This window comes from Scardinius erythrophthalmus (assembly GCF_964197995.2).
Source record: "Scardinius erythrophthalmus genome assembly, chromosome: 12".
Classification (NCBI taxonomy): domain Eukaryota; kingdom Metazoa; phylum Chordata; class Actinopteri; order Cypriniformes; family Leuciscidae; genus Scardinius; species Scardinius erythrophthalmus.
This window is the reverse complement of record NC_138232.1, coordinates 5484675-5511677: the sequence shown is the minus strand read 5'-3', so window position 1 is coordinate 5511677 and position 27003 is coordinate 5484675. Positions and strand designations below refer to the sequence as shown.

General features: G+C 37.5%; 1 protein-coding gene across 1 annotated transcript in view; it reads right to left on the bottom strand.

The window, feature by feature from the left end:
- ptprt (protein tyrosine phosphatase receptor type T) overlaps nt 1-27003 on the bottom strand; it is a gene marked incomplete at its 5' end in the record, with an annotated part of 249208 nt that overhangs the window by 109110 nt on the left and 113095 nt on the right. The window contains 2 exons of the mRNA XM_081380101.1: nt 792-1088; nt 25756-26049. Of these exons, the coding sequence (XP_081236227.1) occupies nt 792-1088; nt 25756-26049 (591 nt within the window). The remainder of the gene's footprint in view (nt 1-791; nt 1089-25755; nt 26050-27003) is intronic.

Here is a 27003-nt window from a genome sequence, read left to right as displayed (position 1 = left end):
TTCTGTACCCAACAAACCTCCATTTAAAATGTTCCTCAAACAACCTTCAAGTAAAAAGACATCAATTCAATGAGAAATAGACAATGTATTTGTAATTTGTATGCTTACCTCTCTTCTGGGACTTTTTCTAATAAGGCTAAACCAGTGTTTTGGTATTAAAAAGCTATGCTATTCATGCTGTTCAATTTCAAATATAGTTGTTTCGAGAGTTTTGCTGTCAGTATACACACACACACACACACACACACACACACACACATATATATATATATATATATATATATATATATATATATATATATAATGTGAACATGACTCATGAAATACTTGAATCTGTAGTAATGAAATATAATGACCACTAAACTGTATAATTGTTGTGTCTGGCAATCGATTTCTTACTAGATGTGTTTCTTTCATGTTTCTCATAGCACTCCATGGTCTCTTTCCTTTCAAAATATAAAATAATTTCCTATTTAATCAATATTACATTTATTCATTTGTATATTTATTGTTTAGTAGCCATGGTAATGTTCAGTCAGGTCTACTTTTATAACTTATTTTAAATTAAATGAACCATGTGAACCATGCAAACATGATTAGAGCATTTATAATTTGTTTCATTTGTAATGAGAAAAAAATTAATTTGGATGTTTGTTTGCTTATCTGTGAGCTAAAGTTGACAGCATTGACAGCAACACTAAATTGAATCATTTGTATGCATACTATAAAATACTCAATATTAATAAAAGAGAATTCTTTTCGATTCCACCATCTTGCTTATTCAAGCTCACCGTCTTCCTCTGTCTGTTTGACGATCTCCTCGCTCTCCTTGCTGCCCTCAGGGTTGGCCAGCACGAGCCGCAGTCTGACTGTCACGAAAGGCCTGAGTCCCCTCAGAGTGTAATGAGAGGAGGTCGGTATCAGCTCCTCGGCGGCAAAATCCTGCTGGTTGAACACATACTGGTACTGGACGGTCAGGTTATAACTGTGGCAGCGTGTCACCGCATATCCAAAGGTCTCCCACTGCAGGGTCAGCTGACGGGCACGGATGTCCACAACGTTCACGTTCTGGGGACCGTTGACTGGATCTGTGGGGAGAAACGGGAAGGAAAGGGAAGGTCAGAGATACATTTGACAAGAAATTTTGATTACAAGGTCATCTTGACATTGAGAGTCGAGACAATATACCAGAACAATTATCAGAGGAGATATTTTTCCTCTTTTGCTTGTTCCATACTCTACCAACAGCCATGTTGAATGGATAATGTACATTTCTAATATATGTACACGACATTTCAAACGTTTTGGGGTTGGTAATATTTTTTAGTCTCTTATGCTCATCAAGGCTGCAGCTATTTGATAAAAAAAAAAATTGTGAAATATTATTACAATTTAAAATAACTTTCCATTTAAATATTATTTTAAATGTGATTTATTTCTCTGATGTCAAAGCTCCATCATTACTCCAGTCTTCAGTGTCACATGATCCTTCAGAAATCATTAATATGCTGATTTGCCGCTCAAGAAGCATTTCTTATTTTTATCAATGTTGAAAACAGTTCTGCTTAAAATCTTTTTTTGTGGAAACCGTGATAAAAGTTGACAGAAGAACATCATTTGATCATATAATTTTGTTTGTGACAGTGAACTTATTAAATATTATCATTGCATGGTTTTCTGAAATACTTGATTCTGATTGGTCAGCTGTTGCAGTTTGCAGTTAAATATTTCAAAACATGTTGTACAACAGTGGAAGTGTTTGCATTGCTTTGAACAACATGGCAGCCGATAGGGCATTAGATGTTGATGTTCAAACTTTGTTGTTTATGTGCAACATGTTTCGTGGTCAAATCACAACTTTTTTTCGATTATGACTTCTTTTCATCGTGTTAATTCGTTAAGCCATCATTACGTTGTGCGTCAAGTTATCACTACGACACACCCCATACGGCATTGATCCTGGCTTTTGTTCACACAGGGCGCGTTTCGGGACTGATCCCGGCAATGGTACTAGGTCCCCATCCCGGCATCAATCCCGGGACGTGTTTGCATTCACACAGAAGGCATTTTTACGGCAATTTTCCGAGATCAACAAGCTGTGTGAAAGGGGCTAAACAGTATCAGAGACTCGCCAGTGGATCCAGTGGGCTTGTTGGACAAAATCTCTCACACTAAATCCTCTAGATTAGAAGAAAAGCATAAAAGAGGCAGGCGACTGGTTTTTGACTTGGCCTTGGACGAATCCTAAGGGAGCCGAATGTGAAAGGGAGTTTTAGCGTCTTAAGATAGTTTACATCATGGCTGCTCTCTTAGGCCCCTATCATTCTCAAAGTTCTTAGAGTTCCTGTGTGCAAAGCAATTTGAGCAATGTGAGAACTGTGTCACGTCTAGGGCAGACATCAGCGTTTTTCAGCTTCAATGGCTCATTCATCAGTGGTTCACACATGGGAGGCTTAGACTTAGACTTACAAAGTTTGAACTGAATTGTGTTCAGTTGCATTGTGTTCAAGATCAGGAAACAGGAAGCCAAAGCCTCATTTTAGGTCCTCTGTGGTACATTTGCACAGTTGCTTAACTCTTTTGCTTAATCTTAGCTGAGCAAATTACAGAAAAACAACAACAAATGACCCAAAAGCCCAAATCCTTTGTTCCTGAAGGCCAGATTACAGCTAATCTATTAATCAGAGTTGGTTCTTATCTAAAGGTGTCATCTAAGCAGATTTGAGACTGTAAATCCTACGTGACTAAGCCTCACTAGAATGGCTATAAATGCAGAGACATATGTCTGATCGAGCAATGTTTAGGCTCTCGGCCAGCAAGGGTCCATGCCCAACATGTAGCCCCCCGTCGAGGGGAGGTGTTGAAGGGGTAGGGGATTTGCCTGGTGGACAGGTGCAGGGTAACAATATCACCATTAAGCTGACAGAAAGAGGTGAATGTGTGAGAGCATTAGCAACACGCTAATGCTCGGCTGCGGGGTACGCCGTGGTGCCATAGGTGGGCTTATGGAGCCTGGATGAGGGCTGGTGTAGTTTAGCAAGGGGAGATGCTGATGGATGGCGAGCGTATAGGGTCATTAATCGCAGACGTTGGGGAGAATTGCATAAGAGAAATCAATCTTCAGTACTGCTGCTGCGCTGCTTTGGCGCGATCTCTTCAGACCCAAACGCCCTGCAACATTTATCACACCTCCACCATCCCTCTTGCTCTCTCTGGAACGAGAGAGGAAACTGCAAGCAATAAACATATCAATAGGTGTCCACCATACCCAGATGCGTGGGGTTTTTAAACTGAGATATTCAGATGAGGGAAAAACAGAGGCAGAGAATGAACAACAGCACAAAAACAACAACTGTGAAAAATGAAATAAAACAAAATGCATCTCATTCGCCATAATGAAATTATATATCGGCCAAAAACCACTCTGCTTCCTAGATATCAGCATAGAGCATTGAAAACGACATGATGACCCATTTTAATTTTTCTAAATGAAAGCATTTTAACGGTTATTTGCTGTATGAAACGAATGGAAAAACAACAGTAAAAAATATACATATAAAATGAAAGCATCACAAAAATGGAAAGATAAAATAAACTAATTAAAAAAAATTAAAATGAACAATCATTGACTTAATTATTTAAAAATTACGTAATACCCGTTTATAAATTATTTTTAGATGAATTCAATAAAAATAAAAAACACTAAATTATAACAATAGATATTATAAAAGGTCAAAAAAACACTGCACATCTCCGCATTTTTCAATTATTCTCAAACAACTCAGTTGGATGAATCAGTCTCTCTAAATCTCTCCTTTCTGCGAGCTACTCTGCTCTGATTGGCCAGACGGCCCAGTCTGTTGTGATTGGTAGAGTATTATTTGTGTATATTTCAAATTTATTGCGGTGCACATGCAGGAACTGTATCAATAACAGTCGGTCTTAGTGCACGATGTAACTACAGAAGAGTCAAGTTTTAAATAGGAAAAATATCGAAACTCTTTGGTCATTTTTTTGAGAGAAATGCTAATGGTCTTGTCCACTTCAATGATGTATGCTAAGATATGCTAAAAGTGGTACCGTCAGAACCTGAGATCGGTTGAATGGATTCGAAAACGGTAAAACTCAACTGTTTAACTCTGGGGGATTTGTAAAATGAGCGATTTCCAAAAAAAGTGGAGTATCCCTTTAAGACAGTAATAACGTGAGTTAGCCGGTTAGCCGGAAACTTAAACAATATAAAACACAAAACTACATATTTTGAACAGCTGGTAGAAAATATATACATCAATAATTATTCATACTTACAGGTTGTGATTCTGAGGAACAAGCTGGTCCTAATAAACTGGGTACTGACCCATCTTTCAAGAGCAAGCGTTGTGCGAATCCCGCATTGAACTCCGAGATTTGGGAAGCAGTCGACAGTAAAATTACGTGTTTGAGGGCGGGTCAAGTTGTTCGCGGGCAGACAACGTACAAAAAATAGGCAGGCATTATGCAAATGTATTATATTGCAACATACAGTAGAACCATAACACAGTGGGATTAGAATTACAGACGACTCGTTTAGGTGGTTCAGAGTTGATTCTTTTTTTTAGGAGACAGTAACTTTATTTAGCGTGCACTTTTGACTTTTCAGAACATTTACATTCACAAACAGCTATATTACACACTGCATGAAAGGGAATATTCGAAAAACCATAGGGCACTGTAATTACTATTACTCAGTACTTAAATGTATAATTACACTGTAACAGGGACACATTAATATAAAGTGTAACCAACAATAAAAACCAGCAGGCCGACAGATTCATTAAGAGTCTGTGCTTTTCTTGAGTGAAAATGTTCAGATATTTGTTCAAGGTTGCACTTTGCCTTCAAAACTCACTAACCTTCACTCACAATGGTCATTTGTAGGCCAAAGTGGCACCAGCGGTTACATGAAAACATGACCATCCTTCAAAAACATTTCCAACCAATCGAAGATAAAAAAAACTTTAAAGGTTAAAAGACAGTGTAGAGGGACACAAAATACTGTATATAAGCTTTGCTCCAAAAACCAGTGAGCTGCTTTGCTGTATATTGCCATAGACTGCTGTCTTGATATAAACAAAGAAAAGATATGTCATAAAGGTGCAATTCAAGATTATCTCAATAAGCATGACTAATAAACTGATCCCACACATGATGCCTTAAAATGCTGTCTTGGTAGGCATTTCACAAAGTTTTGAAGCAAAGCTATAGTCATTGTGTTCACAGCACTTAACACAATTAAGGAATATTGGATGTGGACAGGAAGTACGCATTGAGTGCTGTTAATGCATTTATAGTATTTGATATCCAAAGTCTCCCAAAGACTCGAGTCACCCCATGCAGTGACACGACTCAAATCAATTAGATTAACACTGGGAACAGATGTTGGGTCGTTTCTCTCCAGAGTGTTTTTTAATTACTGTCTGCTTTTTTGTTGATGCAGTAAACAATACTTAGCATTTAACTCTGGATGTAACTTTAAAACTTCTCTCTTAATTAGGTGATGCGCAAAGCAAAACCGCTGTACTTTGCGCAGCGTGAAGTGAGAGTTTGTGAATCACGCTGGGACTTGACGTTTATGCCGGGTTACATTTACAGCTAAGGATCATCTTACGGCTGCAGAAGTCACAAACATTGACATCATATAGAGGAGTTCCTCATACATGTTCAGCATAAGCAGTTTTCACCTGCACTACAGCATTAAGTACTAAAACACAAGGCAAAGGTCTGCTATACTGTGCAACTGCATTTTAGCCATGGGCATGCTGAAGGATCGAGTGTCACTTTGTGGCAAAGTTGAACATTTTAAACTGTGTTATATAAAGAGGAAAACTCGGTTTTCATGAGGATACCAGAAAGGATGCTTCGTTAAAGTGCTGCGTTGCAATTTCACACGATTCAGTACGTTCAGTGTGTGGATGGAGGAAAGAAGGGTAATTTAAAGGGATAGTTCACCCAAAATTCTAATTTTGCCATCATTCACTCAACCTTTTGTGTTCCACAGAAGAAATAAATGAATACAGGTTTGGTACGACAAGAGGGTGAGTAATTGGTTTCATCATTTTTGGGTGAGCTATTTCTTCAAGCGGCAGCAGCTGGCAACATCAGCAAGAGTTTCAAAGGCAACAAAATACATTTGGTTTGAAGACGTTGCGATTTCACACTGATGATCTTGAGGGGAAAAAAGTAGAAGGGAAACAGGGGAAACGGAGAGATAGACTTGGCAGATCAAAGGCAATATACTCTCTGTGAGGCCGACACTGCCGTCTGTCTGGTTGCCCCTTTGTGGGTTTGCTGTTGTTGTGGTTTATCCTGTAGAACACAATAACCTCCAACAGCCAACTATACTGTCTATTCCATAGTGCTTGGCATTCATCTAAACAAATAAACCCTTGACTACATCCTTTTTCCTTTCCCTTTTATACCTACCTTGAAAATGCAACAGCACTGTGGTATACTGGACATGTTCCACAGCAATACAAGTGTTTTTCTGAACATGTATCATAGTGAAACTATGGTAATTCCATGGTATACACTAGTGTTCAATAATTTGGAGTCAGTAAAATTAGTTTTTGAAAGAAATTAATACTTATTCAACAAGGTCACATTTGACTGATTAAAAATGAGACTAAACCAGTAAAAAAAAAAAAAAAAAAAAAATCCTATTTCAAATAAATGCTGTTCTTTTGATTTTTATATTAATCAAAGAACCCTGATTTTTTTTTATCACAGTTTCCACAAAAATAGTAAGCAGCACAACTGTTTTCAACATTGATAATAATAAGAAATGTTTGTTGAGCAGCAAATCAGCATATTAGAATGATTTCTGAAGGATCATGTGATAGCTCAGCTTTGCATTACAGGAATAAATTACATTTTTAAATGTACTGAAATTGAAAACAGTTATTTTAAATTGCAAAAATATTTCATAATTTTACGTTTTTACTGTATTTTTGATCAAATAAATGTAGCCTTGATGAGCAAAAGAGACTTCTTTCAAAAACATCATACTTACTCCAAACATTACAGCAGTGTTATTGGTTTATACTTATATTTTGGTATATGAATATAGTCATCATTCAGTAGCATGCTATATATCAAAATATAATGGCATTATCATCAGGTACCATCAGGAAGTTCTCTCTTTCTTATCTTTGTTCTTTCCTTCAATATCTGTAAGATTTAAATGATCTACCTCTTCAAATCCCTAAATAACTGAGGTTGCTTTGTCAACCGAACTATTCATTGACAGACAGGAAGACAAATCCAAACTGAAAGTTGAATACAAAGACGGAATGCTGAAGAAAATGCTCAATCTGCCACAACTCAAAGATGTGGAGAACAGCAGTTGGTCTGAAAGTGGAGAAGCAGCCTTTGCATTGACCAAAAACATAAAAATTCTTTATCATATCTTATTGGTTCATTCACTTTTTTTTTACAGAGAGCAACTACAAAAAGACAATGTGAAGTAAGGTGACACACTCTGTTGTTGTCAGGTTACCCCATTGCTATGGGAACTGCTGAGGTGATAAGAGGAGGTCGGATGGATTTTCTCATTGTACACACACAATATTTAAGATGACCAAACTTGATATCACTGTCATCTGATCTGAGGACAGTGTTGAGGCTTGTAGATCAGATGTTTAATTGCTGATTGCAGATGCTGAGTATAATTTCCCACAATTGCCGAAAACAGCCATTTTAACTTTCATCCACTGGTACTCGGTGGTCATAAATGGGTTAAAAATGGACAAGAAGCAGAGAGATGCATTGTTTCAATAAAAATAAACCCCCCAAAAAATGGAAGAAAATATGTACAGAAAAAAAAAACAATACACACAGGGGGGTTTTAAAACGAAAAGCTATAAGACACCCTCACGCAATTCATTCCCAAAAGATGACTCCAAGTCTGTCTTGTTATTGTTCAGCCTTCAACTGGTTGCTGGATGGGGAAAAAAGCAATCACCCTTCCCTCTTCCCAAGTCAATCATAAGCTCCAAGATTCCAATCATTTAAACCTTCCAAGATCAAAACAGTGTGAACTGCCTTTCTCTCCACTTCCTGCCGTAATGACTTCATGCAACGAGGATCATGATATATCAAACGGCGGGCGGCGAGGAGAAGAGCAGATCGGTGGGAGTTGGGATAAGAGTGGAGGGGAAAAGTGCTTATATTCATGAACTCCGCGGGGGGGGGGGGGGGGGGGGGGGGTTCAGGACATTACGGAAAGAATGGGAGTACTTGTAAGCAATCTGTTGTAGAAGGGGGGCGATGCAGGGCAATTGTGAAGAGACTTGGAGAGCTTTTGAATCAGAAAAGGTTGGAGCAGGCATCAAAAAAAGACACACGAGAGCTTGTGTGGTTGTCGCGGCTGTGTTTTTGTGTGGATTGCTGGGGTGTGAACAGAGTTTAACTAACATTTAGAACTCTAATTCTGCAGACCAAGAAACCAAACAATCACATTCTGAACCCACAAAGCAATTCTGCATGCTTGAACATGCAATTTGATTGTCATATAAAACAAAATTGAGCTTTGTCTCCTCAAAGAGGTGATTGTTCCTTTGCTTATTGTTCAGATTGAAGTGCTTTCTGGCCTTGGCTTGATGAAAAACCAAGAAAAATATCAACTTAAATGAATAAAAAAAAAATAAAAAAAACTGTGATAACTACAGAAAAAAATAATTAAGCCAATCACAAGCATACAGTATCGGCCCACTGTGATGAAAAGAAGAGAATAAATCCAAAACATCACATTATTCAACCCACTTTCATGCATAATCAATGTCACACTATTTAATTCAATCATCACACAATGATCGCTTTCTCTTAACTGCAGACAGACGTTATAATTAGCATAAAAAATACTAATGCACATGAGTGCGTAATTTTCTCAATAGTCCCTTTCACACAGCAATGATTCCTGGTAAATAAATCGCCAGAATGAATTTACCGGTAAATACACAAATATCCTGTACACACAAGCAACGCCTTTCTGGCTTTTTACCGATAAGAGACCATTCACATCAGGTCCAAAATACCGGTAAATTCTGTGATGTCAATCATCGGAAGTGATCTTTAAACGCTGCGTTGTTATCTTCATCTGCCCGAATGAGAAGAAGCGCTTTAGTTTCACTACCTGCTCAATTTGACAAAATTATTTGACGTCTAAGTGAAAGGCATAAAGGGATGATCAAACAGAATGTGTTTTTGCTCTTAAGAACACGAATAGCGCATAATAGTATCCATTCGACAAGTTGAACAAGGCGTGGCTTAACGGTCAATGATGATCATCTTGCGCATATTTACTTTTATTTACATATATACATTCATCAACTCACACATCAGTTGTGGTAAACAGAAGCTCAGGCATGTACGCTTGCCTTACGAGAAGAAATGAAATTGACTAGAGGACACCTTCAGAACAAAACAGATCCAGCTGTATTTATTTCAGTTCACTGTTGGCCTGAAAAACTAAAGGAGTTTATGCATAAAAGTGCTGTCATCGTGTCATGAAACATCTCATTAGTTATTATTTCTGAAGAAATAATGTACTAGGAACAAAGACTTCAGCTGTAAGGGTGCTAGTTATAATGCTTAGTCCAAATGAAGAAGACGGTAGTTGAGGTAATGCCAACATAAACGTTGTTTGTATCACACTTTTTCGACATTTTATCACAATGGTGATAAAATCCACAATGGTGATGAACATAATGACAAACAGCTGTGATGATTCATGAGTGTCCATGGAAACTGATGAGTGGAGGGAAACTTGATCAAACGAAACAGGGAACTGATGAATACAAACTAAAAGTCCATGAAAGTGAAAGTAACTGAACATAAACGTGACACTAGTATGAAGTTACATGATATAAATTTTAATTGGCCGCTCAATCAAAGGCTGAAAAAGGTTACAATATTGCTATTCCCCTCCTATCGAGAATGAAAGACCTTTCTGTCTCAGATGACCTCGACTGGAAAAGGCCAAGGAGCACATTGCTATGCGTGAATTATGAAGTCACTCTGAGCAGCCTGAGTCTCAAAGGACCCAAACGCCTCAGTAGACCGTAGATCTGTGATATTCACTCAAATCTCTAAAAGAGTAATAAAACCAATTGTAAAAAATGATTGCATCATTATAGCAGTATCTTTGCTTAAATCCACTCTGTTATCAAAATTTGAGTGGGAAAAAACTCTGGGTTTTCAGAATTGCAGCTAAATCTTTCGCATGATTAATTAAATGTAAAATTGTTGAATAAAGTGCAATGAACATAAACTACAGCAGACTCAAGTATTTGGACACTTGCAAGTCAAATGTCTGAATGCCATTACAGATTTAGAACGGTGTAGTCTGATTCATGAACAAATTACTAATAATTTCTTTTTTATACTTTAATATCGAACCTCAAATTCAAAAGTATGCTTATGCTAATTAAAAAAAATATATCTACACCACTTGGTTTGCTTTTTGTATTTTGATTAAATAATCTATCAATCTACGCACTACTCTATCAATGAGGAAAATGACGTTTTGATCACGTGTGACCCTTCTCAATGCCAAGTTGACCAGTATATATCTAATTTACAATTATATATCTAATGCAATGACATTTAGACATTTGTAAGTGTCCAAATACTTGTGGAGCGACTGTAAGTCGTAACTTATATCACTTTGATTTTATTCAAAACATTAAGGCAAAAAAAAAAAATGTTTTCATGCTGAAGTGGGTTAAAACTGTTTACAGTGCATGCAGCATTAATAATCACATTATACGGTTTTTAAATGTTTTACAAACCAACAACAAATGTAATTGAATTTTCACTGCATTCTATTTATACCCGTCTGCTGTGAAGGAAACTTTCACATTTTTCTGTCATTTTTGGACACACTTTAATGGTTGTGCCCAACGCCGTGTATTTGGTAGGTGTTTCTGGGAGCCTGAATGAGGGGGGCAGCTCCACCTGTCAGCCGCCTCTGGTCAGCACGCTATCTGCAGCCATGCACGTCAAGACAGGTGACAGCTCCAAAGGGAACTAAAGAAGAGGGCTGTGCTCGCTTTTCCCCTCCAGCTCTCTTTCTTCACATTGTTTTCCTGCTCTCCAGTCAAATAGCTCTTCAACCAGCCATTCCCCTCAAGATAAGCCCCCCATCTAGCATCTTCTCTCAGTCATTTGGAGAACTAACTCTCTAATCCCTGCACAGATCTGTTGATCTTTAAACAAAAGGTTGGTTCATGAAAAAGCAAGCACATGAACAAAATGCACCATTAAAATGAAAGCAAACACAAGCCTTTATGCTTTACGAAACGTCGTCCTCTGTGAGTACATTTCACTTTTCTAGACAAAAAAATCTGACAGTGCAGTAAAACACTTCACTTGCAGCCCCCCATGCTGCACCGCGCTCGTTCACGTCTCTCTTTTAACTCTCCTTCCAGCTCTTTTATCAAACTGAGATGATTACGTTTAGGATGGGTTGCCTGGAAACAATTTACTGAAGAGTTGACAATTAAATCATCGTTACTCTTTTAATGTGCTGCGGTGAACGTACCACCTGAGTCTGCCTGGGCTGGTTATTAATGATTCCTCATTTTTTGCATGCTGAGAATCTGACATTGTCATTGGCAGCTTATGTACCTGCTCCCTAATGCACCAAAACCCACAGTGCATCTGGTTGACGGGTCCAAATATAGTCATGCAGAGTAGAATGGGAGACAGATATAAAGAAAGAAAGACTAAAAATGTTACTTTATCAATGTGGATGAAACCAAATGTATTATTCACTGCTAACCGACAACCTAAGTTTGTGATTTCATGGCTGATATAAATGATTAAATATGCATCTGACAGAATCATTTAATTTTTAAATGCATAACATTTTTAACAGTGGTGTTAGCTAAGGTGAGCATCACAAATATATGTTTCAAAGGTGTAATTAGGGATTTGAATGAAGGATTAAATGTTGATTAAAAAAAAATCTCAAGAATTCAGTCTATTATGTAATATTTTGTTCACTATTTTTCACAGTTGTCATGTAATTTAATTCATTCCAAAAATACACATCTACTGGAAAATGATGGTCACTGATTGATGAAAAACATCACTGATTAATTTGACTGGTTTTTGATTAATTATTGTTTCTAACTAATGTTCATAAGACCATGACAAATCATTTTTGCAAACTTAACCAGCTATCTGTATTAGCCAACTAATTATCTTGGTGACACACCAAAAGAATTGAAGACAACAATGCAGAATAAATCACAGAAAATAAAACTTAAATTTAATAAATTAATAATAATAATAAAAAATAAAAAAAAATCAATGACAACGCACTTTTCAAGTTTTGGGCCAGTATGACATCCTTATAGTTGAACCCTGATAAATGACTTATTGACTGGAGTAATGGACTCATTTCAAAATACTGCTGTTTTCACTGGATTTTTTTATCAAATAAATGCAGCCTTGGTGAGCATAAGAGACTTTGAACAACATTGCAAAATCTTACTGACCCACATCTTCTGAACAGTGTAGATCAAGAGAACAGTGTGGAACTCTGGGACGAAATTTCCACACTATAATTTGGAAAGAGAAATGCTGCAAACAAACTCATTTTAAAGCAACTGATGATGACCCAAAGATTACTGAAAGCCTTCATCAAGAAAAGCTGCATTATTCATGGACAAGTAATTAATGCCGCACTCTCTTCTTCTTCTTCTTCTTCTTCTTCTTCTTCTTCTTCTTCTTCTTCTTCTTCTTCTTCTTCTTCTTCTTCTTCTTCTTCTTCTTCTTCTTCTTCTTCTTCTTCTTCTTCTTCTTCTTCTTCTTCCTCTCCCTCTCCCTCTCCCTCTCCCTATCTCTCTCTCTCTTTCTCTCCAATTTTTTCATTCTTCTATGTTCATTGGTCCATCAAAATGGAAAGATGGCCTAAGGCCAGGCCTACACGAAAACACGACTCCAGTCTCGAAAAACATCTGGTTGTCAGAGAGGCGAATGTGAACGCGGTGTTGTAAGTCTGAATCACAGTAGGATACAACCTAGAGCTACATCACAAGGTCTGCTTCTCCTGTAGATAAGGGGGTCCTTTGGGGGCTATTTTTAGCATCGGAACTCATAATCATGAGAAGTTCATTAAACGTCACCCAAAGCCAAACACAGCCTCCGTATGTTGGTGCCCAGTGGGCGCTACTCTCCCAACAAGCAACCGCCTCGTCCTCCCTCTATAAGATGTTCAAATTAATTAAGGAAAAGTAAATTTTCCTCTCATCTCCATTACTGAAACAGTAGCTGGATTTCCAAATTATTTGAAATTCTTCATATATTTCCTTCTCTCTAGAGCAGTCTTGTGTGAGACTGAGATTTATGTGGCTATCTGCAGCAATTACACCCACAATTCTCCTTGTTTGATATATTGTCATCTTAATTTATATGCAATACAAACAAATAAAAACTTGACAACCACTTTGGAGGGAAAAATGTTAATTTAAAACAGCAGAACAACTTGAAAAAAAACAAAACAGTATTGCGTATCATTACATTTAACCTGGTTTCCCGCTCTCTTTCTAATGTGTTTACATTAAACCATTCTATATTTGTACCTTGTAGTAAACATATTGATTTATTCATTGTTAAAGTTTGATTTACGTCCACAGATAAATCCAATTTTTTTTAAATCAACAAATGTAAAGCCACATTTCCCATGATCCAGAGGGATTGCTGTGATTCTGTTTTGAAGTATTCCATGTTAATATATAGAGGCATGATATGAATAACAAAAGTATTTGAGTGGAATTGGATTCCACTGAGGATCCGATTGGGTCATTTTTGTTGAACAAAAGAGAAATTAATATTTATGCTGAATGTTTCTCTTCTCCTCCTCTCAGTATTTCTCCCTCTGTTTCAAGTCTTTTGTTCAAGTCAAAACAAATTCACAATATCATTCATTACAGTTTCTTCAAAATGAATCTTTGAACAAAGTCACCTGACATTGAGCACCAGCTCTTACCAGAAACTCCTAAAACTTAAGAATAAAGCAAAAAAATATATGATATACTGTTCTGCTACTCGGGGCACAAGTTACTGGTATTTAAAATAAAGAGATTTTTCCATAATGAAATTTCCCAGGTTTAATATAAGTCCTTGATTACTACCGAAAGTAATTTAACTCATCCATCAGTCTTTAAAGGTGCTCTGAGCGACATTTTTTCTCACATACAGCAAACATCTCCTCACTATCCGCTAACTGCCTGTCCCCTGAACACACTGTAAAAAAAAAAAAAAAACACATTCTCATCCTTGGGCGTCATATACTGACGCTTTTGACATTTCGTCTACATCGAACGCACATGGCACCCTTTAGCGTCAATATGACACGCACAGAGCTTTGTTCGGTTATGGGTAGGTTTAGGTCTGGTGTAGGGTTAGGGTTAGACCGCTAGGAGGCGCCTTCTGGCCCATTTCTATCTGCGTCTCATATTGACGCTAAAGGGTGCCATGTGCGTTCGATGTAGACGAAATGTCAAAAGCGTCAGTATATGACGCCCTAGGATGAGAACGGGCTGAAAAAAACACGGTTTCTGTAGACAGCCCAGGCTCCACAAACGAATGAGAAACAAAAACAAACTGGCCCAACCTGGACCACGAAACATAACAAACAGTGTTCCAGCCAATAACCGACAAGAATGATTTGGGGGTGGAGCTTGGGATGAGGAGGAGGGAGAGTCGAGCTAGCCTCCGTTTTGTTTGATGATACTTCGAACGTCAACAAGAAGTGACGTCACCCAACATAGCTTAGAGCATCTTTAATAACAGACAAAGGATAAACATTAAAATGTACTCCAGTTCCAGAGTTTGGAAATTATTTTTAATATAGATTTTTTTACATTTTAATATGTATGCTCAAGGTTGCAAAACAACAATGTTGTGAAATGTATTACATTTTAAAATATTTTAAAATGTAATTTATTCCTGTGAGTTTTCAGCATCATTACTCCAGTCTTCAGTGTCACATGATCCTTCAGAAATCTTTCTAATAAGCTGATTTGCTGCTAAAGAATATTTTCTGATTATTATCCATGTTGAAAACAGTTGTGATGCTTAAGCATTACAGACCCCAAACTTTTGAACAGTATTTTCAAAGACTTAAACATAAAATATAAGTTTTAGAAGAAGTATTATACATGATGCTAGTGTGATAAAATCACTTACTAACCCAGCCTTTTGTAAGTTAAGTCCAATATTTAAACTCCTGTAATGACCATCTAAAGCAAATAAACCTGGTAACTTTCAAATTTTATGTGCAAACATAACTCAGTTTGCATGGAGAAAAATCACAGGAATTCATCCACCTAGAAAAGTAGCCCCACCCGCTAAAAGATGATTTAGACAACTTTAAAACTCAAACAACACGTTTGTCAGGAAGAATTAATAAAGTAATTTAGCAAAAATACATTTTTGCACATTTCTCTTAAACCCTCTTGAAAGCATCATAGGCTTTCATAGTAAGTGTATTACTGTACGGCACATTCGATGTTTGCTTGTTTTTACAAACTGAGGGACACATCATAATTATTCTTTGTGCTAATCGTCTATGGCATGTTACAGATGCTGTCAACAGAGCTTAGGTTATTTTAAACCTGGAGCGTTCTTTTAAGTACAAGTCTTTTAGGAGCTCAATCCCTTCAGTCACATTCAGTCGGAAAGCCACATTTGATGAGAGATCGTGATGACAGAGTGAGAGGGGAACTACAGCAGCTGATGTAAAATACAGAACGGCAACTGTATTGTAATTCAGAGAACATCTCCCAGAGGGCAATCTGAGGGTGTGATCAACCATCAAAAACTCGAGCAGACATACAATGTATTCTGATGTGGCTCAGGGAGGCGGACGGATGCTGTGTTTGGCAAATGGGGTGTGATGGGGCCTCAAAAGTGGCACAAGAAAGATTTAGAGCACCTAAAGCACACGAGCTCACTGCATTACAGAAACAGGTGTAGAAAGGACTTATGCATACTAACATGTCTGTAATATTATATGGACATATTTTTAAAGGCACAGTTCACCTGAAAATGACATTCTATCGTCATTTTCTCAGCCTTATGTTGCTCCAAACCCATATGATTTTCCAAGTCTTCTGAAGCTATATGATAGCTTTGTGAAGAACAGACCAAATTTGAAATTGATATTCTCTAGAACTGTTCTACTCAAATTTCATTTGCATACGGCACATCAAGATGCTTGTCACTATTAACCAATGAGGTTTGACATCACTGACGTAGTGTTAATTTCGTCAGCTATTTTTTTTTAATTTAGTCTTAGTTCTGCACCAAATATACTTTTTAGTTTTTGTCATATTTAGTCAACCTTGTTTTGTTATTGTTTATTCAGGTTTTAGTCTAGTTTTAGTCAATGAAAACGTTGTATTGTCACAGAGAGGTCGCATATTGCATTTATTTTTCAACCACAATCGCAAACAGTAGTCGAGATTCATGTTTGGATTTATTACAGCAAATCACAGAAGGTTTGATGGCAGATTTAGTCGCAGTAAGCTTGTGAAAGAACACAGAGCGGATGACACTTTCATTTAAGCAACTCAAATGGATAAGAGTCCTTCAAACAGGAAAGCTCTGATTGGAGGATTTTAACTCTTCACATCTGGCAACCGCAAGCCACAACCTAAATAATATAAAGAGATATCTTGTGAAAGTTTTTATTTTTTTAACTACATTTTGGTCTTGTCTTTTTTCGTCAACGATATTGCACGTTATCGTTTAATGACATTGGTGTCATCTCTTCGTCGACTCATCTTAGTCATGGAAAAAGGTCATCAATGGACATTTTCGTTATAGTTTTCGTTAACTGATGCCAAACACATCTTGAAGTAACATACTGTATTTGAATGTGATTTCCGGAAATGTTCTGACTTTTCATTACACTAAGCTATTACAATACTGGTAACACTTTACAATAATGTTTTATTTGTTAACATTAGTTAACTATAAACTAGCAATGAATAGTTCATGCTAATTTCAACATTCACTACTACATTTGCAAAATCAAAAGTTGTATCTGATAGCATTATTTAATGCACTGTTAACAAACAAATGAACATGAACAAACAATGAACAACTGTATTTTATTAACTAATATTAAGAAATTTTAATAAACAATGTAAAATTACATATTGCACATTGTTTATGTTAACTAATGCATTACTAATGTAAAGAAATGAGAAATATCTTAGATTTTATGGTACAAGAGCCACACAGTAAAATATATATATTTATATATTTAATATACTGGAGGATGTTTTATAAGAAAATCTTTCTATTTCGAATTGACATGTTTAATTCAATGTGTTTCTTGCTGTTTCTTTGTACTTGTCAAATTTACTAGCAATCTCTGAGTGAAAAATATTTCAAAGTAAATCCTACAATAATTTAATTGGTGTAAATACTACAGTGCATTTATAGTGTTTTTATAGCTTGAGTCGCCATTTCCTTTGACTGTATGGAAAATGACTGCAAAATATTCTTGTCCTGACCCATGACATGAAAGAAAATAAGTCAAATAAAAAAATTAAAAAAAAAAATTTCTGTACGACACAAGTTATTAGACATTATTTTATTTACACTTAAATAAAATGTTTCCCCCCCCCCCCCAAAAAAAAAACAAAAAACGTGTCACCATATACTCACCCTCATGTCATTCTTTCTTCTGAAGATTTGGAATGACCGGAATGTTTTTTTGGTTTTTTTTTGTGAGCTATCCCTTTAAGGCTATATGAAAGTTATAATATTCTTGAGTTTCCAGGGACTTAAATAATCACTGCCACAGGCTGCACTGTAGAGGCCTCACAAAACCAACTTTAGAATCACAAAAAATAAAGTTTCTATCTCTCTTTCTCTCTATACTTGTCTATCTCCATCCTCTCTCTCTCTCTCTCTCTCTGCCCCCTGTGCATTATTCACCATCTCTGCACCGTGACCGCCTGGCGTGCTGGGAAAGACAATACAGCGTATCTATGTGCCTGCTCTGTTCCGATACAGAAATCTCCTCTACGTTTCTCTCCTGCCTCATTAGCTTGTCTTATTAAAAATAAAAAGCTGGATTTATAAAACATTTTTTTCTTAAATTAAAAAAAAATCTCTAATATACACCATCACAAAGAAACTACAGTAATCGAGATATAAAGATGTCCATGCTTCAAAAAGGTAAGGAGGTTGCTAGGTGATCATTATTAGATCATTATGACTACAAACAGGGAGCTCCGCCCCAAACTCATGCCATTGGCTAAACCACAAACAAACAATGTTTTAGTCAGACACTCTTCAGGCAGTTAACCTAGAAATGTCTTACATGAAGATGTCTATGCACGATGATAACAGTGGTTTTTGCATACTGTGGTTTTAAAAAACTGCATCACTGCCCCTTTAAAGAGTCAACTTTCATTACCATTCTGTCACTGTAAGGTTCCACTCACATGTTTTATGCAACTGTATTTTATTCAAAAGTCAAACATCCATTAAAAAAGCCTCTCACTGATAATGATAAGGCTGTGTTCTCCATTACTGAGCAAACAACTATTTTCATTCAGGTAAGACAATAGTGCACAGGCATGCATGTTTTTGCTGCCGTGCTGACGTCCAATAATTCATGACAAAAGTTGAGACTGTAATTGTTTTATGAGGACATGAGGTCATCTACAGGAGCTAATAGGTGATTTTATTGCTGTCTGAAATGAAAATGTCTCCTTTTTTACACCCATTATCCAGAGGAAAAAGTCTAGGCTGATTGACCTACTGTTTAATTTAATTCCCATCTGTATTGCCAACTCTGAGTTTAAAAAAGAGAAAATGGCCAAAAATGAGTTTTGAGAGTAATCTTTAACTACTGATAAGTGCCACAGGGCTATTATTTGACACTTAGCAAGGTAATAGGAAACTGGATTTTTGGCACAAAGTTGGCCAATTAAATTTGATTAATTTTAAATTAAACACATGAACATTTTTTAACAGACTCGTTAGAAAATTGTGCCTCTAACAAATTTTTTTTTCTTCAAAATTTCAAAAAACATATCAATGCATACAATTTTTTGCAATTTCCAGCAGAAATGAATACTAAGCCGTTTTTCCTCTGTCGGGCCGAACGGTTCTAAGAATGGTAAGGAACAGTTACAGTTATATTTTCACTTGAGCTTGGTTTGGTTCGGCACCGGACCGGAATTCTCAGCACGGAATTGAATGGGTAAGTGATGAGAATGGTTTGGCCTGACGCTGGAAAAGTGGCTCTAGTGACCATAAAACACCAACAACATTTATTCCTTTTCATACAAATTATAATCACAGGGCAGATTATCGATAAATAACGATTATCATTTTGCTGCAATTCCTTACACAATACTATGACCTCAAAACTCTTTCACCACAGTCAATGTTTTGTAAAATAATACATGTTGATGTTTGCAACACATAACCAGCTCCATATGTGTGTCTTCTCTAACACAGCACGCTTGCTTGGTTGATAAACACTATCGATTCAGTGGCAATAAAAGTGCATCCAGTTTTACCCGAAACATATAACATGTTTCGGGTAAAACTGGATGCACTTTTATTGCCACTCACTAGACATTTCACTTTGAAAGTTTTGCGAAATGTGCAAGAAGAAACATTATATAATTTGCAGGAATGTCACCCATTTTTGCAGGCAATTTTTTCCTGGGTTGATAAAATGACATTGAATTTTATAGGTATCAGCAATAGATGCCTGCTGATTCCATTTGAACAGTGCTAAAGACAGTAAAGGACACGTTAAGCTGCCTGAATCTCTGCATATATATAATATCATTAACTAATGGAATGCAGAGTGCAGGTCTCTCAGAGCATATCCGTTCATAATGTTAGGACATAAGCCAGAAGACACATTAGGCCCTCTAACTCAGAAATATGTTGGTAATTAACTCATAAAGTGGAGGTGTTTTAAAATGTCATAAATTTAACAAAAAATAGTCCCAAAGGCCACAGCAAATCAAAGAGGTTCTTTATGACAGGCCTTATCTCAAGGTTTCAGACTAGAGGGGGCACGGTAATTGACCTTAGGTGTGTGTGTGTGTGTGTGTGTGTGTGTGTGTGTGTGTGTGTGTGTGTGTGTGTGTGTGTGTGTGTGTGTGTGTGTGTGTGTGTGTGTGTGTGTGTGTGTCCTGCTTTTCCACGAAAAGCAGGAAATGATGATGAAGGACCGTCTACAGGTAGAATAAATTTGCTTTAAGATCTCAGTGTAGAATTTATAGCGAGGGGATAAAAAGATGAGATATTGCCACTGAGAGCTTTTTTTTTGTTGTTGAAAAATTGCTATATTAAATATTAAGAGCAGCACAGTCACTTCAATGGATATTCAGCAATTAAGAACACACACATTATCACCTCCATCTTCCTGCCCCTGCAGAGGATGAGGATTTATCGTGAGTGATATGGAAATATATTCAAATAAATCCACTTTGCTGGAGAGTCAAGCAGAGGACTACAGTCTATCCATCATTTGTTCTGGATGGAAGAGAAGAGAAAGAATGAATTGATGAGAGATCTTTAGACCTGAATATGTCTGTGCCACAGAGCGTGATAGAGCAGGTCAAAAACAAAAAGGCAGAGGAGAAGATGTAGAGCGGTATAAAGAAAGCAGGGGTAGGTAGGAAGGAAGGAAGGAAGGAAGGTAGGTAGGTAGGTAGGTAGGTAGGTAGGTAGGTAGGAAGGAAGGAAGGAAGGAAGGAAGGAAGGAAGGAAGGAAGGTAGGTAGGTAGGTAGGTAGGTAGGTAGGTAGGTAGGAAGGAAGGAAGGAAGGAAGGAAGGAAGGAAGGAAGGAAGGAAGGAAGGAAGGAAGGAAGGAAGGAAGGAAGGAAGGAAGGAAGGAAGGAAGGTAGGTAGGTAGGTAGGTAGGTAGGTAGGTAGGTAGGTAGGAAGGAAGGAAGGAAGGAAGGAAGGAAGGAAGGAAGGAAGGAAGGAAGGAAGGAAGGAAGGAAGGAAGGAAGGAAGGAAGGAAGGAAGGAAGGAAGGAAGGTAGGTAGGAAGGAAGGAAGGAAGGTAGGTAGGTAGGTAGGTAGGTAGGTAGGTAGGAAGGAAGGAAGGAAGGAAGGAAGGATGGATGGAAGGAAGGAAGGAAGGAAGGAAGGAAGGAAGGAAGGAAGGAAGGAAGGAAGGAAGGAAGGAAGGAAGGAAGGAAGGAAGGAAGGAGACTAAATTAAATGTATGAATTAATAAACAAAAAATACAGCATGAAAGGTCAGAAGGAAAGAAAAGAAAAAGGAAAGAAAGAGCAATTTATTTATCTTTCCATATGAATCCTGCTAGTAAGTCTGTGAAACTGCAGATATATCCCGTAGGATTACAGCAGTGCTGTAGATGAGAGGCTGAACTGCAGGAAAGTTATTGTAATAGATCTCAACTGTCAACAGTATTTTCATCTTATCCAAAACTTCCTTCACTGACTCAAACAATATTAATCTTACTGAGTCAATATCAGGTGGATATTGGGTGCCTTTCTTTGATCATGGCCTACTTAATAGGATAAGATAACTAGGCATAAATCTGAGGTATACTGGAACGGATAACCTATCTATTCAGTAATATTGTGAAATATTATTACAAATTAAAATAACCATTTTCCATTTGAATATATTTTCAATTATTCCTGTGATGACAACAATACTTTTTTACCATTTTTAGCAGTTACACCTGTTACATGTTGTTACTATAGTAATTACTGTAAATTTTGTATACTACATTCAACTAAACTTAACCCCACCCTAATCCTAAGCACATGTATTTAATTATTATTACTCAGTTCTTACATGTATAATTACACTGTAACACAGACACCTTAAAAACGAGTGCAACCAAGTTCTATAGCTTGTGTCAAAGTTTGAAACCCTGCATTGACTCATGGGTAATAATAATTGAAGCATGTCCAATAGCAGAACAAGAGCCCTGAAGAGTGTGTTTCCATCCTAATTTTCCAGCAGCACACACACACAAACACACACACACACACACACTCAGTTCCTCAAGCAGGCCTCACCTGGCCAACACCTCCACACCTGTCTGCTCTAATCAGTGCTGTGTGACAGATGTGCACCGCTGTGTGTGCGCGCATGCGTGTGTGACAGGTAGACAGTGCCGTCACTTCATAAACACATGTTCTTTCCGACACGCTTCACCTCTCTCCAATCCCTCTGTCTGTCCTGTCCTCTCACTCCTAAAATGCCTCCCTGCCTGATGCGATGAAAGCTGACAGTGGATTTCACATTGATCTCCACACACAAACGTGCCTCATGAGGCTTTGATAGGTGCTGCAATCAGCCTTATCATTGCGTTCTTTGACCTCTCTCTCTCTTATTATCCCTCAAACTCTCCTGCTATATCAGCAATTTTAGACAGTGTGGATTTTTGATAAAGCCATAGACTTTTTTTTTTGTGGTACCTGAATGCCAATTGGACCCTTATACACCAAAAGTTGAAGAGCTCATTGTGCTGCGGGCAAGAGTCAGAATCGTGTGAGTAGATGCCTGGCTTCCAGCTCATTAGGCTGTAGCTTGAATCTCAAGGGCAGCGTGTCACCGGGGACAGTAGTGGTTTTGTTCCATTACAGAAAGTGTACGAAGGTAAAATACAAACATTATGTGTCCTGGGGTTTATATTTGTAGGTCTTGTACAATATAAATTGTGGACATGGCTTGTAAAATAACAGGTGTAAACATACTAGGGCTGCCCCAGACTAAAGATGTTTCTAGTCGACTAGATGTCGTTCATTTCAGCAATATAGTTGACTAATCGCACATTTATATTAATTTAATTACTTAAATATATACTGGAGGGAACCATCATGAGCCTTTAAAATATATAGGCGTAATATAACGCTCAAGCGTACACATAAAGCTAGCCGCAAAGCAACGGCAAAAGTAATGATTATTAATGTGTCGGGAAAAAAAATGCAGGGAGACATTTTAATTATTTATTAATAAACTAGTGTGTTCTGAGTCAGTGACAGCTGCAAAGATGAAGTAGTCGACTATTAGGGGACAGCCCTAAAACATTCACACAGGAAAATTAGAGAGAAAATGTAATACTTTGCTATGCGGTTGCTAAGGTGTTGTGAATGGTTGCCAGGTCATTGTTATGTGGTTGCTAAGTTCTGATTATTGTTACAAGGTTAGAGGGTTGTACAAATCCCTGCACTAAGTACAGCAGCTGTATTGTTTACATGCAATACTATCCTTGTATTTCTGAGTAAATATTGAAACAGAAACGAAAGATGTATGCGCGTGTGTGTGTGTGTGTGTGTGTTTCTGTACGCATACAATGACACCCTCCAGTTTGCTGGTGTATTTTAAAGAGGACACACTTCTGTGTGACTGTATTAGCATACCAATAGAGCTCCTGTGCTGCAGAGCGGAGGAGAAAAATTGAATTGGAAGGACAAGGAAGATCAGTGCTGTCGGCTGGAAGCAACTTCATTGGATCAAATATGTGTGCGAGTGTGTGTGTATATATTTAATAGACGGCTACCTGCGGCGAGCTGGCATGAACGCACTGATTATGCAGAACAGTCTCACCTGGACAAGTAAAAATCTGAAACAAGCACACACACATACTCAACTCGCACACATATCCATGGCTAAATACTCTAAAACAATAAAAAAGAACAGAAAATGGATGGTGAATATTCTGTCATCAACACGCCTTCACCTTTATGACACATGCATATTTTTTTTGCTTCAATACAACCAGAAGTGCAGTGCACATCACACCAGAACAGGGATTTTTAACTACTTTTTTGACGTTTGGGTTATCCAAATAAAATTTTGACATTTTCAAGGTAAACTTCACATTTAGCACCTTCGAAGCCTAGTATGTTAGTAAAAATACAGAGGCCAAATTTGTAAGGAACGGAGTTGTACAAAAAAAAAAACAGAATTGAAGAACTGGCTCCTTTTCAATTCATGTTCAATTTAAATTTGTCTTGGAATAACAGGAAGAGGAATGTATAAAGTACTAGTGCTGGGAAATGAACTGTTGTTCCACCCTGCTCCATAAAAGCTCATTTCTATAGGCATCCATAAATTCATCCATCTGTCTAAGCTTTGTCTAGTTTGCAAACAAGTTTGGTTTTCTTTGACTAGGACTCTAAAACACATTCTCAATTCAGTTCTGAATGGTGCACAACTCTGTCTCTGCCTCCAGATGTCCATCAGAATGTTTCAGGCTGAATTTATGAGAGACAATGTGTGAGCACTCGCACATGCACATACATGTATGCATGATCATGTCAAAGAAGGAAAGCATCTGAGGAAGTAAGGTAGAGGAAAAGAGAATGAGGGAGTGTGAGAGGAGAGAGAGGAGGCTCTCTGGATCTCCCCACTGTGTCATCAATAACAATCCAGCTCCTTCATCACATAACCCTCACCTGGATCTCACACTCACACACACAGTGAATTCCTTCACCTGGATCACAGACTTCCCTACTTCCAAGGGCTCTCTCATCTGCTCCCATCATCTCATTACCTGACACTTTATCAGATCAAGAGTGTATCTGTCTATTTGAGCGCCGCTCCACATGCCACCCAACTGCGTTTATAATTACACCCGAAAATTGTTCCCACCTACAGCCTTTGTCTTCTCTTCTGCTCCCTGCCATCATTCTGCAGTGGAAATGTAACAATGTCAATTACCATTACAACTAACACCTTCACCCCCTCATAAATCATATCAAATCATCCCAGTCTCTCCCTATAGCTCATCAGGAAACTACTGTAGACAATAACATGTTCTCATTTTGTCCCTTTTCTATCTTTTCTTTGTAGGTATCTAGTTCTGACTGATAAAGGGCTTAAGCGCTGTCTATTCACTCACTCTGCCATTACTGCAGTCTTCAGTGTCACATGATCCTTCAGAAATCATTCTAATATGCTGATTTGTATTATCAATGTTTAAAAAAAACACTTGTGCTGCTTAATATTTGTGTGGAAGCAATGATAAAACTAATTTCCAGGATTCTTTGATGAAAAGAAAGGTCAAAAGGACAGCATTTATTTAAAATAAAAATCTTTTGTGACATTAGAAATGTATTAGTCACTTTTGCTCAATTTAATGCATCATTGCTGAATAAAAATATTCATTTATTTTTCTTAAATAAAAAATAAATAAAAGATCTTAAAAATAAAAAAACAAAAAATAAAAGATCTTACCGACCTCAAGCCTTTGAATGGCAGTGTATTATACGAATATTGGTATATACAAGCATTTAAAGTCAACACTAACTTCAACATAATAGCTGTGCGTATTGGTTTTTTTTTTCATGTTATGTAAATTAATTTCTAAATAAAGGCTTGTTAAAATTCAACAAAACTCAAAAACATAATATGCAAATATTACACAAGCCTCTGGGAATTCAGCTAATTTCAAATAATTATTAAATTAAATACAGATTATATAAAAGAGGGGTTTAACTACTAATAACACACAGCTCCTGCATTACAGTAAACTCAGATGCTTTAGGTGTGAAATGCAATGAAACAAACAGAATGTGCACTTTATTGTAGTGATTGTGTTTCCTTTGTAGAATGAAAGAAACACTGAAGAGCAACAACCAGAAACAAGTATGTTACTGCTAAACTCTCCAAACATTGATCTATTACATTGCTCATCTCATCGTATTGTGTAGAGTACACAGACACTTACCAGCACATTTGGTCCGAGTGATGAGGGGCGGTCCCGGTGGCCCAGTGCCACCCTCCCCAGGTCGGGTCAGAAGAACTTTAATCTCATACTCCACATCTGGGTCCAAATGCCAGAGCTTGTAAGTCGGCGCATCCACGACGTGTGTCTCGGCCCAGTTCCCAGTGGTGGTGCGGTACTCCACCTCTTTCAGGATGATGGGGCCATCGCCGATGATGGAGTTGGCGTTTGGTTTGATCCACAAGTAGGTGGCGCCAACTGCAAGAAGCTCAGGAGGAGCAATAGGTGTGGGGGGCGCTGAAGAAAAGAAGACAGAAAGTTTACATCAGGTGATCTTTAATTATCACCACACAACCAACTTTCATGCATCAGCATCATAGAATGGCAAGTCTTTTTGCCATTTTATAATTATGCTACCTTCATATCCTTCTGGGAAGTTCCTACTTACAAATTAAGATGACATAGTTATTGAAATGTGTTGACTGATTCTCTCTTTTTTTTTTTTTGCACTTTACATCGAAAAGCTTTTTAGCACTAGTGCAACAAAATGAAGATCCGTATTTTTGATTATTCTTCATCAATAGCACAAAAACGTTTACAATCTAATGCAAACTATTATGAGCCAAGCAGCTTTAATACATGAACAAATCCATATTTAAAGAAATAAAGTGACTGCACTAATGTTCATGAGCCATGTAGGGGAATATTTTTTCAGCAAATTAAAAAAGTTGTTGAAAGAGCAATTAAGGGCTGTAGCAAGTAATCTCACTTCACTTTTACACTGTATTCAGCCATCATTTCATTTGCTTTTGTAGTGCAAAATGGTGAGAGGAAAATGAAGGCTGGAATTACAGTGAAGCGTGCGGCCGAAGCTCTGGAGCTCATTAAGGGATATCACACAGACTTGCTTGGCCGGCAGAATTGTTAGAATAAATGGAATGAAACGTTTCCTGGAATCCCAGTTGAGAAGGTGGGCTATAGCTTTTCCCTAAACACTTAGCTAAGCTCTCTCTCTTCCTCTCTTTCTCCATCTCTTCTAACCCACTCACATTAAATCCACTGGAGACAGCTTATGGCTTGCACTGCATTAACTTCCTGTCTCTGCCCGTCTCTTCCTTCTTTCTCTCTCTGCCGTTGAGCACCTCAGATTTACCCTCAAACCTGTGAAAGGTAAACAATACTTCTTTGTTTCTTGCCTCCTTCCTTCATTCATTCCTTCCTTCCTTTCTGCTTTCACTTCTTCATTACTTC